Genomic DNA, 15,456 nt, shown 5'->3' with positions numbered 1-15,456 from the left:
AGTGGAATACTACTCGGCCTTAAAGAAGAATGAAATTATGGCATTTGAAGATAAAAGGATAGAGCTGAAGAATATCATGCTAAGAGAAATAAGCCAATCCCCCAAAATGAAAGGCCAAATGTTTTCTCTGATATGTGGATGCTAACTCACAATAAGCACGGGGGAGCTCAGGAAGAATAGTTACTTTAGATTAGGTAGAGGGGAGTGAAGGGAAGCAGGGGTTTTAGGGTAGGGGGATAGAATAGTAGAATGAATCAGATATTATTACCGTATGTGTATATATGATTACAGGTCCAGTGGGATCATGTACAACCAGAAAAATGAGAAATTATACTCCATTTATGTATGATGTATCATAGTGCATTCTACTGTCATGTATAACTAATTAAAACTAATTTAAAAAGCAAATTGTGAGCAAAAACTTGGGACTTTAATTGACTGCAAATTCAGTTCACATTAAGGTTAACGGTATGATGTATCTAAAAGGAATAGTAACATGGCTGTATGTTACATAATGAGGTAGGGCTGCTTTAGGGTGTCACAAAGAATAATAAAGGTGACAAGGATAATGAGGGGTCAGATAAGCACTTGGAGAGACAAGGATATTTAACCTGGAATATATTAAAATAATAAATATTCAAATATCTGAAAAGCAGTCACAGACTTAATTTCAGGACCATAGTAAATGTTTAAAAGAATGAATTTCAGTTAGCTATTATCTAGGGCTTTTGTTCTTTACTGTTATTTTTGTTTGGTTCTAGGGGTTGAACCTAGAGGTGTTTTATCACTGAGCTACATCTCCACCCCTTTTTTATTTTTTTGAGACAGGGTCTTGCTAAATTACCAAGGCTTTCCTCGAACATTTGAACCTTGTGCCTCAACCTCCCAAGTCACTAGGATTAAATGCACGTGTCACCGTGCCTTGTTTTTTTTTTCATCTCACTCCAGTCAGAATGGCAGTTATCAAGAATATAAGCAAAAATAAATGTTGGTGATAATATGGGGGAAAAGGTACATTCATACACTGCTGGTGGGACTGCAAATTGGTGTAATCACTCTGGAAAGCAGAATGGAGATTTCCTCAGAAAACTTGGAATAGAACCACCATTTGACCCTGCTCTCCCATGCCTTGGTTTATGCCCAAAGGACTTAAAATCAGCATACTAAAGTGATGCAACCAAATCAATGTTTTCAGCAGCTCAATTCACAATAGCCAAACTATGGAACCAACTAGATGCTCTTCAACAGATGAGGGGAGAAAGAAAATCTGGTATATATGCATAACAGAATATTACTCAGCCTTAAAGAAGAATAAAATTAAGGAATTTGCAGGTAAATTAATGGAGTTGGTAAATGGATGCAGAATATCATGCTAAACGAAATAGACCAATCCCTAAAAGCCAAAGGCCAAAAGTTTTCTCTGATATGTGGATGCAAATTCACAATAAGGGGTGGGGGCAGGCTAGGGAACAAATGGAAGTACTTTGGATTAGGCAGAGGGGAGTGAAGGGAGGGGAGGGGATGTGGGAGTAGGAAAGATAGTAGATAAATCAGACATTATTACCCTATGTACATGTATGATTACAAGACTGGTGTGATTCTATATCACATATAACCAGAAGAATGAGAAGTTATACTGCTTCTGTATATGATGTGTTAAAATGCATTCTACTGTCATGTATAACTAATTAGAACAAATAAAATAAAATAGGTTTTTAAAACAAACAAGAACAGAGACTGGATGGAAATTTATTGGACACAACATGAACAAAGTGAGATTTTTGTGATGACCAAAGACCATTCTAATGCTGAGATCACAAGTAAATCTATCAATGACACTATTCTTAAATAGATATTAAAAAGTTAGACATAATCATTTGTTTTTACACCACACTGTACATTAATAAATGAGACACTTGTAATTTTTAAAGTTCTATGGAATATGGCAAAAAGCTAGAGAAGTCAGTAAATCATTAATTAATATCAATGAAAACTATCAAAAATAAGTTAATAGAGGGCTGGTTATGTAGCTCAGTTGTAGAGCACTTGTCTGACATGCGTGAGGCTCTGAGTTTGATTCCCAGCATCACCAAAAATAAACAAATAAATAATAATAATTAATTGTATATTAATTCAACTAAGAATTTTTAATTTTAATTAATTCATTCATTTAAAAGTGTTTTCACTACTTACTACATTTACTACATTTAAGGCATTATAACAACTTTTATATTATTATTACTATTAGGGCCTTGCATATACTAGGCCCATGCTTGGCCCATGCTCTACCACTCAGCTCTATCCCCATACATTTTTATATTTTATTTTAAGGTAGGCTGGCCTGGTACTTGCAATCTTCCTGCCTCAGCTTCCTGAGTTGCTGGGATTACAGGAGTATGCCACAATCCCAGGTCTAGGTCCGTGTGTGTGTGTGTGTGTGTGTGTGTGTGTGTGTGTGTCTCTCTCTTTATCTTTATCTGTCTCTCTCCTTTAAATAAATAATGTTTTGTGTATGCACATGCCTACACATAAATAGGGATTAGAATCCAGGGCCTTCCACATGCTAGGCAAGCATTCCACCACTAAGCCATACATATCACCAGCCCTTAGTGTTCATTTATTTGAGGCTATTATATGTATAGTTCCATAGTAGATATTTGGAGATTTTTTGGAGACCTTAAATTAGTATTATGTAAAATAAGAATTTCTCTTTAGTTAAAGAGATAAATCCTATGTACCAAACAAATACTACATAATCAATTTTTATAGCATATGATACAAGCAGAATCAAAAGAAGTCATGAAAAGGAGCTATTAGTAAACAAAATGAATTAAGTGGAATTTAAATAATTTTTTATAATTTGGCAAGCTGACATATCAGTTAAACAGCCTATAATGGACTCAGTCAGAGGGCCCAAATAAGCAATGCCTGAATTCCTGACCCATAGAAATTGAAAAATGATATATTTTTGTTGCTTCAAGATGCTAATTCTTGAGGTGATTTGTTACGCAGCTATATATAATTAGTACTAATTTTAGATAAGGGATAATATAGTATATTCCATTGTTACACAAACTTTTTTTCCCCTCCCTGAAGGACAATTATACTTCCTACCTTTTCACCTTGGGCTTAGCTATGTGGCTTCTGATTTCATATATCCCCATGCTGGTGCATTAAGGAGATGGCACATGACTTGCTTTGATAGATGTTAGTGCAGGTGCAATCAACTCTCAATGACATGTAGCATAAGCGAAAAATATACCTTTGATAAGCCATTGAAAGTTGTGTGGAATATGGCAAAAAACTATACTGAGAATTTTGGGGTTATTTGTTATAACAAAATAATAGAGTATAAACCACTGAACTTTGATTAGTTGGAAAATAGATTATTCCAAGGGTCATAAAATAGTATAAGTAAAGGTAAGGAAGTTGGGCACTGCATGAGGCATTACCCACCTGAGACATTAAAGGCAGAGATCTAGCTACAACAAAATGTCTATTTTGAGTAGTTGTGAGTTGTAGGTGATTAAACTAAAGGATAGAGCAAGATCACATGATCTTGAATATCAGGATACATATTGTAAAAATTATCCTAAAATGTTGTTTGATCTATAAAATTCTGAGAAAAAAAATTAGGGATAGTTTAGGAAAATTTCTCTTTGACAATAAATAGGATTAAGGCTTAGGAGTAGAACTTACCTATTTAATCAGTGAACAAAGATTATGTCAAAATACTTATTAATTATGAATATCTATATTGGTATCTATTGCCACAGTAATGCTACAAAACAAACCACCTTAAAATTCAGTAGCATAAAACAATAGGCATTTTTTCAGTCATGAGTCTGCACATTAGCTGAATGGTTCTGCTGGTCTTAGCTAAGCTTGCTCACATCTTGAAAATCAGCTGGCTGTCAGTTGAACTAGGGTGGCCTTGGCTGGGACAACTGGAATGAATCAGTTCTTCAGTTGTCTTTAAAAAATAATAATAATAATTTATGGTGAAATTCACATAACATAAAATCAACGGTTTTAAAGTGAACAACTCTAGCATTTAGTAGACTGAAAATGTGCAACCATTTCTTTGTAGTTCCCAAACATTTCCTTTTTCCAAAAAATAAACCCACTACACACTAAGCAATCACAATCTCCTCCCCTGGGCAACTGGAAACCATCTGTTTGCATATCATCTGTAGAGTTAGCTATTCTGGATATTTCATATAGATGGAATCAAACAATATGTTATCTTTTATGTCTGGTTTCTTTCATTGAGTACAATTCTTTCAGAATTCATCATATTGTAGCATTGTCTGACCTTCATTCCTTTTCATGGTTGAATAACATTCCACCATATATTTCTACATTAATTTATTTCTATATCAATCTATTTCTGGACAATTGATATCTAGTTTTGGGCTACTGTGTATAGTACTGCTATGAAGATGCATGTATATATGCTTATTTGAGCACTTGTTTTCAACTTTTTGAATACAAAAAGTGGAATTGCAGGGCCATGTGGTATTTCTGTTTATTTTTTGATGAAACTACCAAATTATTTTCCAAAGTAGCTGCACCATTTTACATTCTCACAACCAGTACAAAGGGGTTCCAATTTCCCCACATACTAATCAACACTTGCTATTTTCTCTGTGTGTGTGTGTATGATTGTGCATGCATGTGCACTTTTTGATAGTCAGCCTTTGTGTGTGTGTGTGTATAGTTGTATTATATTGAGGTTTTGATTTGCATTTCCTTAATGACTAAGGATGTTGATCATCTTTTCAGGTGCTTGTTGACATTTGTACATCTTCTATGTATAAATGTTTATTCGGGTCCTTTGCTCATTTTTAAATTAGGTTGTTTTGTGTTTTTGTTGCTGTATATAAATTCTTTATTAATTGTCAATATTAAACCTTTATCAGTTACATGATATTTTCTCCCACTCTGTAAATTATCTCTTTACTTTATTTATAATGCTGTTTGATGCACAAACTCTTTTTAATTTGATGAAGTCTGGTTTCTTGCGGGGGGAAGAGGAGGCATTCTTTTATTGCTTATGGTTTTGGCATCATGTCTATGAATCCACTGCCAAATTCCAGGTCATAAAGATTTACCCCCACATTTGCTCATAAGAGTTTTATGGTTTTAAGCTCTTATATTTGGATTTTTGACCTATTTTGAGTTCATTTTTGTAGATATGAAATAGGTGTCCAACTTTCGTCTTCTGCTGCGAATATCCATTGTATTACCACCACTGGTTGAAGAAACTATTCTTTACCCAATGAATCATCTTGGCAACTTTGTTGAAAGTCAACTGGCCACAGATTATAGATGTACTGGTTTATTTCTGGACTCTGAATTCTATTGCATTTGTATCTATGCCTGTCTTTAATGCCATAAGTACCATGCTGTTTTAATTATTATAGTTTTACTTGTAGAAAATTTTAAAGTTAAGGAGTGAGAGTCCAATGTAAAGAGTTTGCAAGGTTAAGGCACAGTCCCTCACAATAGTGTCCCAAATTCAGACACTAGTTACATGTTTGGGGATCTCCAGGTCACCCTCATTTCTGGCCAACTGGCTACAAATTCTAGGATTCGCACTACCATCTCAGATTCAATAATTTAATAAATTATCTCACAAAACTCAGGAAGGTGTTATTCTTATTGGACCATGTTGGTCAGGAACCCCTAGAAATACATAACAAGTGATTTTGAAGAGTAAATAATAAAATAAGATTGAAACTATGGGGGGTGCTTAATTGAGTGGCTTTAAACTTTGACAGTCTTTTAATATGAAAGGATATGGAGTCTTGTTTATTTGTTTGCTTGCTTAATCTTTAACCTAAGTGGTATCTAGCAGTTTATTTTGTGTCATGTGGTTTTTTAGTTGTCTTTTTCCAGAAGGACTTTGTATAAACAATAGGGAAGTTGACCTTAAACTTCATAAGTAAAGATACGTAGAATTTGATTGAGCTTGATGGTTCACAAACCTAAATGTAGCAGGGATTATTTCCTAATTGTCATGGCCTTCAGAAAATGACAGTCTAGGATTGGACATGGCTGTGGAGGGCTTAGTACTCCTAGCAGGCCATGCCTGCCTTCCTGGGCAGGCTGCTGCTGCTTTCTCTTTTATCAACAGTGAACTTCACCTAAAACTTCAGAGAAGTCTAAGAACGGAGTCAGATCATTTTAGGCACTGGAAAGGGGAAAAATAAGTGCTGCTTTTCTGTTTTAAAAGCAAATCTGTAGGCCAGTACTTGAAACTCTTATGGCAGCTGAGTCTATGAGATAACAATTTAAGTTAAAATAGGGAAATTACTCAAGGCATTAAAATCTAGGACTCAGATTTGCTAAAGGAATCAAGAAGAAAGCAAAGTAGTTTAAAAATATGTTTCATTATTATGGACAGAACAGTGTATGAAAGTGAAATAAAACAGACAGACACAACTGGAGGAGAAAAGAGATCACCTTAGAATAATGGTAAACATTTGATCCAAGCACACGTTTGACAGACATGAAAAGAGAAAAAGATCCCAAAGGCCAAGCACAGGAAACACATTCAAGTGTAGCTACTCTTAAAGAGGTTATTATAAACAGGGAAATAACTTGTTATAAAATCAAAATGGTAACTGGGGCTCAGTGATATTTAACAGAGAAATAAAAATAAGATCTAGAAGAACAGACTTAGAACAATCCTCCAGAGAAGCTGGACTCCTGAACATTACAAAGAGGTAGTATTTATGCTATGGGTAAATTTATAGTAAGGCCAACTAGGGAATCTCTTTGGAGAACAGGATAAATAGTGCACACCAAAACTGGACAAATTAAAGAGGAAGATTAGTATAAAATACTAAAAAAAATTATTGGATGAAATCTAAAAATTAATGGCCTTTAGTTTAAGGGAATTACATTACAGGGAACTGAACAGAATAATAACAAATCAAGGATCTAAAATCTAAATTAGATGTTAGATTGTAGGAGAATATATTCTTGGTAGGATTATTTAACTCAGGGATTAAAAATGAACAAGATTGACTTAAACAAAAGATGTTATAGACAAACTGAGAACTCATGGACTTCCTGTATCTCACTATAAGATACTCTGCAAGAAAAATATTAGAAAAATACAAGAATACAGACCAGAAAGCAAAGTAAAAAAAAAAAAAAAGAAAAGAAAAGAAAGAAAAAGAAATAAGTACTCAAATGCAGCAAATAGTGCTACCTGTAAGCTTATTGCAGAAGTTAACTTTTCTGAAAGGAACAGCTTTATCAAAAAGATAACCCAAAATATTGAAGAAAAAGAGGTATCAGACAAATGTTAACTAAAGAGCAGAAGCATTCAAATGCTAGGTAAAGACCATGTCTTCACGAGGAAACAGCAGTGATGGTGGTCCTCACAGAGGCCCTAAGAACATGAGCCTCAAACATAAATAGCTGCTTCAGTTCAAAAGCTACCAAAAAATATTCTCCAAGTGGAAATGAGAGGGAAGCTGTGCCTATGAAGTAAGTTTCTTGGGCTTAAACAATTCCATAGGGAGAGGCCTTGATAGTAGCCATGAAGACCTACAGTTGAAAATGACACCCTTAAAAAGAGGTGGATGCTATGCTACCAGACAGGAAACCACCCTTAATTCAGCATGGGGTCTAGAAGCTGTGACTGAGAAGGAAAAGAACATTAAGACACCTGGGATACTTTACAAAGGGAAAGAACCATGCTTCACATAAGTCTTTATGACTAGAGCTACCAATGTAAACTTCCATTTTTTAAATTTGTTCTTATTAGTTATTCATGACAGTAGAATGTATTTTGACATATTATACATATATGGAGTATAACTTTCCATTCTTCTGGTTGTACATGATGTGGGAATATATTGGTTGTGTATTCACATAGGCATAAAAGAAAGTAACGTCTGATTCATTCTACTATCTTTCTTATTCCCATTTCCCACCCTCCCCCTTCCTTCCCTTTCTTCTAATCCAAACTACTTCCTTCCCTCTCCTCTAATCCAAACTACTTCTATTCTTCCCTACCCACCCCCTTATTGTGAATTAGCATCAACATATCAAAGAAAACATTCGGCCTTTGGTTTTTTGGAATCAGCTTATATCACTTTACTCTCCAGTTTCATCCATTAACTGGTAAATGCCATAGTTCATTCTTCTTTATGGCTGAGTAATAATTCCAATGTGTATATACACTACATTTTCTTTATCCATTCATCTTTTGAAGGGCACCTAGGCTGATTCCATAATTTAGCTAGTGTGAATTGAGCTGCTATAAACATTAATATGGCTGTGTCACTGTGGTGTGCTGATTTTAAGTCTTTGGGTATAAACTGAGAAATAGCATGGGTCAAAGGTGGTTCCATTCTAACAAACTTCCAAATATTGCAAGAACAAAACACTCTGCAAAAAAAAAAAAATAGCAAAAAAAAAAAAATTAAAAACATTCTCAGTCCTCTCAGTGAGAATAACATAGCTAATTTTATATAATGCTTATCAAATGTCAGACACTGGTTTTAAAGACTTTACATGTAATTCACTTAATCCTTGCAACAACATATAAAGGTAAATAATATAATCCTTGTTTTATAGATAAGGAAACTGATTCTCAAAGAAGCTAAATAACCTATCCTAAGTCATCATAACAAGTGGCATAACTGAAATTTGAACTCTGATTCCAAAATCAGAGCACTTAGCCAACATTTAATGCAGCCTCTTTGAGACAAGATAATGTGAACTGGTCAATTTTTGCCTCAAGATATTGTAAATACATGCTGCCATAATTAATGCATTAGAGATTGCCTTCCAACAACTTATGCCAGAGGTCATAGACTTTGATCAACAGCACAGACTGGATGACATCTTGGAAATACTGACAAGAAGTATGTTTTCTCTTTTCTACCCTCCTTCTCATAGTTTGTGCTATGTTATTTGGATCTGGATTTTGCCAAACGTAGGGTCATGGAAACATTATTTTGTGTGAAATGGCCACATTTGTTTCTATTCACTTCTGTCTGAATGTTCTGTGTGTGGTGTTGATGTTGCAATAATTGTTTATTTGTTTGGACATAAGGCCCATGAAAAAGTTGTGTAGACCTAATTCAACTTTTGAGGTCCTGTGAGATGACACCCACTCCAGGAGACCAGACAGCCACAGCTGGAGGAATTCCAGCTCAAATCAAGCATCCAGAAGCCATCTGGCTGACACTGAGAAAAATAAACATTAAGAAGGACTTCAAATTCTTTGCACTTTAACTTGAGGTGTTTGAACTTTTATTAGATTTTAACTCATAAAGGTAAGATTATGGGATATTGGATTTACTTCTATATAAATACTTTATAAATACTGTGGAAATACTTAAATACTTCAGATTTTAATTTCCTTGGGATTTTAACCTTTGAATTTTAATTTCTCTACAAAAGTTGATAATGGGCATGAGTTAACATTTAAATTCAGGTTATCACTATTTTATTGGAATGTTATAAATGAAACATGCTACTCCTGTAATTTAATTTTATTGCAGAATCTCTAAAGAACTTATCAGAAAACATAAAGCTATTTTTAGATAGAGTTGTTAGACATAATTTGGAGTGGAAAATTAAATGGAAAGTGAACATTCAGGGCAACAAATAATGGTCTTGGAGCTGATTTAATTAATGTACTATTCTAACTCATTTCAGAATCACTGGGGTAAACTTTACACTACCTTCTATGATCTAGAAGGATCCACAAAAGAGCAGGATTATTGGAATGGAAGACTCATAAGGGTCCTAAGAGACCCCAAGAGTAAGAGTGACTCAACTGGTTCTCCCCAATAAAATAGCCAAGGAAGTTAAGAGATCAAGTTGGGAAATATTAGGAAGAATAGGAGTGTTATTAAACAACTCCTGCAAAAATGCAACACTCTCTACATTAGTTGCCACTATTAAATTCTTCTATAACATCAAATAGCTTTGTATGATTAGTAAACAGGAGAATGATGGCAGAATGATATGGAAGTTTGGCAAATATATGTGTTTTTTTTTCTAAGCAAACAAAGCTAAAAAGAGTAGCAGTATATTTTTTATTTTTTAGCAGAAAAGAAAAAAAAAAAAGCCCTTAGCTTGATGGCTGCACTGGAGTTCCCAGTTCAGAGAGATCCACCCCTGGCCTTACATGACTATCTGTGGGAGTTTCACTTCCTTCTGTGCCTTTCTTCAAAGAAGCCCCACTGGCTCCGACCTCCATTTCACTTTCATCTGCATTGTCTCACTCTGCACTGTTTTTGTGCAGCACTAATTTCCTCTGAAGCAGCATTCTGAGATGCCTGCCCAGGCTGTTTACATTATCTCTTACATTAATAATTATTCTTTTAGTTACTGTTCTGGTTTTAAAGGTGCATAGAATTTGAATAGTCTTCCCAGCCCCATTTCTCCCATACCTCTGTCATTTGGTGGGGGTGGTGGGGGTGTGACTTTGAGGATACATTATTAGCACACACATTATGTACTAGCATGTTGGCTATAGGAATCTGATATCTACACAATAGCTGAGTCCTTTCTATACTTGAAAGGACAGATCTATACAGGAATCCTGACAAAAGAACTTTCTCACATGTTACAATATAAATTGCTTTGCTAAAATCATGTATGGTTTGGAAATCTAAATACATAAGCAATTTGCAAATCCTGTGCATTATTTTAAGGTTTTACTAGACTTGAAAAAGTAAAAGAAATTTAATATTGAGGAAAAAATGTGCTCATTTCTCATAGCATAGGAGGAAAAATTGTAAGTGTACCTAATTCCCAAAAAGAAGTAACAGAAGAAAAAAATTTACTTTTATTTTTTATATCTGTTGCTGTTAGTTCTTAGTACAATTATACTTCTAATTTGTGCTCACAAATTTAAAATAATTGGTTTGACATTATTAAGTGACTTTTTTTCAGTTTGATATGAGGCAAGCAAAAAACCCAAATTATATATTAAATTTAAAAAATCAGTATTTATTTATTTAATTAATTAATTTAAAAGATAACTCATCTAACATTTTACCTTTCCTAAGTTAAGTTCAGAAGACCATAAAAGTTTACAGACTCCAATAATTTGTTGCAAAAATCATAATAACAAACAAAACAAAAAGAAATTTAAAAACCTAATATTAAGTGACGAGCGTGGTACAGACTGGAAGTTCCTCCAATAGGATTAGCTTCTTTAAGTATTTTAAGTCCAGTGAACTTGTAATACTTCCACGTGTTAGTAACTGCATAGGCTAATTTCAACTGGCATAAGCTTTTATAAGTATGCAAAAACACAGGGCAAGGCATGCATTAAAATGTGATAATAGCACACTTCTGGGATATGTGAAGCATGAGACATGAATCTGAATGCCTCTGGCACCTATGAAGTATCATGCCTCATAATTGGTGCTTTTCTGTTTTGATAAGTAATTCTGTGATACCATTTGGAAGGGGGAAAGCCAGCTTTATAGATATAAATCTTTAATCTTAACCAAGATTATATAGTTAAATTCTAGCAGTTATTCAAATACAATTTTTAAATTCCAGGTATTCTGGAAATAATTTAAAACCAGATAGGGTTTTAAGAAAATGTATTGGTTAATTTTTATCAATGTAAGTATAGGAGTAAATATTATTAATCTTACAAAAAAGTTAGCCAGAACGATGGAAGAAGAAACATGAAGGAATTAAAAAATCAATTTTTGGTAATATTCTTACCACTCCAAAAACATGAACATAAGGAAGGATTCCTTTATCTAACATCTTCAGATAAAAATTTTTAATAAAATGAAACTGATTATGATATATAAGAAAAGATGTACATATATTAATATACCACTATGAATTTCACCTTTTATTTATATCTACAAAGCATTAATTTAAAAATAATAAATAAATAGAAGGAAGACCAGCAGGCTAGAGGAAGGGGAACAGGAGGAGGAGAGCAGAAAAGGAAGCACTGGGGACTGAAATTGAAAAAAATTATATTCCCTGCACTCATGATTCTATCAAAATGAACCTCAACATTACATTTATCTATAATGCACTAATAAAACATTTTTAAATAACTAAAAAATGTCTCTACTTTCTAAGCGCGCACACACACACATACATGATCCTTTACCCCAGAAAATGGAAGTTATAAACAATAATTATCAAAATGTCACAGTTATCATTCAATAAGTATTAATTAAGGGTGACAAATCAAGGGCATAGCCTTGCTTTTATATAGCACAAGAGAAAAAACTGGAAATAAATGAAGGTATGTGATATTGGCACATCCCCAAATCATCATAGTTGACTGGACCTAACCTTGCAGTTGAAGATGTGTTATTTAATATTTCAACCCTCCTCAGGCATGGATTTAAAGTTTAGGGGAAGTTATGGGACTATCCTAATAGCACATATAAACTCACAAATGTGGAATTCATGGTATTTTTGGTTTTAGGGAGCAAGATCAGTTTCTTTAGAGATACCATAAGTAAATGTCACCTCCTGGCAAAGACATACAATGAAAGTGTTTTAAAGCACATTACATAACCTTTAAACAACCTCTAGAAAGTTGACCAAAACATTTTAAAAATCTTAATATAAGCATATTATAGTACAATTTCTCTTTAGAAATCTGTATCTCATATAATTTGGCTGTCATATTATGAAAATGTAACAATTATTTTTTTTCTTAGTTGTGACTTAGTAAGGTTAAAATTCTAATGAACATTTTTTTAAAAAATTCAAATTTGTGCCAAGATAAAAGGTTCTTAAAATCTTAGTTCCCTATATATAAGAATACTATATTTGTCCATGTCAAACAGTTTTATTATATCTGTTTTACTTTTAATTGTTTAAAGTAAAACCAAAATTGTATAAATACCTTTCAAAATATTATCATATAGTTTACTAAAATCTTACCTTTGGAAAAATCTTCAATTTTTCTGCCATACATATCATAAAGATATCTTGCTGGTGAGTCTAGATTCAGTCTCATTGTGCAAGTATCTAAAACCTATACAGGAAAAAAAATCAATAAATAATGTATTACAGTAATCTCTGGTTAAATTGAATATACATTTATAGTTCTTTCTATACTATAAAGCTATTAAAATTATATTGTAGAATAAAATCCAATGATTTATAAAATGCTTCTAATGTATGAAGTTTCAAAATGTGATTAAAATTATCAGATCATAATTCTAATCCAAAATACACAAGTATTAATAAGAAAGAAAAAATATAGAAGGAATCATGCAAAAAATATTAAAATACAGATTACCATTCAATAAATAGTAAAACTTTAGAACACTAAAAAACTTTATATTATTCTTGATACTTTCCATATTTTCTATATTTCTATATTTTCCATTTACTTTACAGAGAGAATATTTATATTCAAATTAGATTTTAAGATACTTTCTTTAGCTTTTAAATTCTTTCTAGGAACTTGTTCAAGCATACCATCTAAGCTCACTCTATTCATTCTTTCTCATTTTATGGATAACTTTTGTTGCACGTAGCTTACAATCCTAACTCTGGGTGAACTTTTCCTTCCATTCCCTGTGCACCTTTCAGTCCCTATGAGAAACTTGCTACTGCTTGAGAAAAATCACATAACTGAAGACATGAGCATTAATTTTATTCATCATTAACCTCCCTAGTCACTTCTGTTACGTTTCTTTTTTTCTTATTTTTAAATTTTTAGTTGTAGATGGACACAATACTTTTATTTTGTTTCTATTTTTATGTGATGCTAAGGATTGAACTCAGTGCCTCAAACATAATAGGCAAGTGCTCTACCACTGAGCCCCACCCTGGCCCTCTGTTACAATTCTCTACCACTTTCTGAAATGAGCATTTCTAAACCATCTTCAATCTGATATCTCTACCTTCCTTAATTCCTTTTTCACTTTGAGCAGCAAAGAGTATGAACAAGAGAAAATTGAAGCTTCATCATCCTGATATTAAGGCTCAAGCCTACCTACTTATGCATCCATCCTCTCTTTTATCTCTAGTTATATTACAAGGGGTTCCTCACTCCTACCTAATGTCAATATTCTACAGTACTTTAAATTATGTTTGCCCGGGTTTTAAAGTAGTATAAATTATCTATCATTTCTTCTCTCTCAAGTATTTTCAAACACTCCTTAACTAGATTTTTACAACTGACTCTCAAACATAATCAAGTCTTTCCTATATAAAAATTAAATCCCTCCATCACATCACATTTCCCTCGAGCTACTCTTCCCCTTCACAGTGAAATGTCTTTTAAAAAAATGTGGCATTTATACACCATGGAATATTATGCAACACTAAAAAATGACAAAATCATGGAATTTGCAGGGAAATGGATGGCACTAGAGCAGATTATGTTTAGTGAAGCTAGCCAATCCCTAAAAAACAAATACCAAATGTCTTCTTTGATATAATGAGAGCAACTAAGAACAGAGCAGGGAGGAAGAGCAGGAAGAAAAGATTAACATTAAACAGAGACATGAGGTGGGAGGGAAAGGGAGAGAAAAGGGAAATTGCATGGAGATGGAGAGAGACCCTCATTGTTATACAAAATTACATATAAGAGGTTGTGAGGGGAATGGGAAAATAAACAAGGAGAGAAATGAATTACAGTAGATGGGGTAGAGAGAGAAGATGGGAGGGGAGGGGAGGGAGGATAGTAGAGGATAGGAAAGGTAGCAGAATACAGCAGTTACTAATAGGACATGATGTAAAAATGTGGATGTGTAACCGATGTGATTCTGCAATCTGTATTTGGGGTAAAAATGGGAGTTCATAACCCACTTGAATCTAATGTATGAAATATGATATGTCAAGAGCTTTGTAATGTTTTGAACAACCAATAAAAAAAAGAAAAAAAACACATTAAGTCACCATATCAAAAATGATTTGCCCACATATATATGAGCCTATTGCTTATCTCTATTTTGTTTCTTTTCTCTTTGTGAGTATTCTTACTTCAATACCATTCATCTTAATTATTATGGTATTATAATAAGTATTGAAAACAGGTAGTATAAATTGGAATACTAATCAACCTTAAGAAAGAAAGACATAACGTTTGTAATGACATGGATAACACAAAGGGCATTATGTTAAGTAAAATAAGCCAGGCACAGACAGACAAATATTGTATTACCTCACTTACATATGAAATCTAAAATTCAATCGTAATAGAAGCAAAGAGTAGAAGGGTGGTTACCAGAAACTGAGGGGGAGTGGTACAGAATAATTGGGGAAATGTTAACCAAAGAACACAAAATTTCAGTTAGAAAGAATAAGTTAGAGATCTGTTGAATATCATGGTGACTATAGTTAATACAATGTATGTATACTTGAAAATTGCTACAAGTAGATTTTAAGGCTCTCAACACACACACACACACACACACACAATATGTGAAGCAATTACATATGTTATTAGCTTGATTTAGCCATCCCACA

The 15,456-nt window shown here is 33.4% G+C and overlaps 1 protein-coding gene across 1 annotated transcript in view; it reads right to left on the bottom strand.

The window, feature by feature from the left end:
- The window catches only part of Dcdc1 (doublecortin domain containing 1), a 444,844-nt gene that overhangs the window by 377,344 nt on the left and 52,044 nt on the right, over window positions 1-15,456 (bottom strand). The window contains exon 6 of the mRNA XM_077797956.1: window positions 12,916-13,009. Within this exon, the coding sequence (XP_077654082.1) occupies window positions 12,916-13,009 (94 nt within the window). The remainder of the gene's footprint in view (window positions 1-12,915; window positions 13,010-15,456) is intronic.

The sequence above is a fragment of the Urocitellus parryii genome, chromosome 4 (genome assembly GCF_045843805.1).
Source record: "Urocitellus parryii isolate mUroPar1 chromosome 4, mUroPar1.hap1, whole genome shotgun sequence".
Classification (NCBI taxonomy): Eukaryota; Metazoa; Chordata; class Mammalia; order Rodentia; family Sciuridae; genus Urocitellus; species Urocitellus parryii.
Note: the sequence above shows the minus strand (reverse complement) of the source record. Positions and strands in the feature narration are given on the sequence as shown.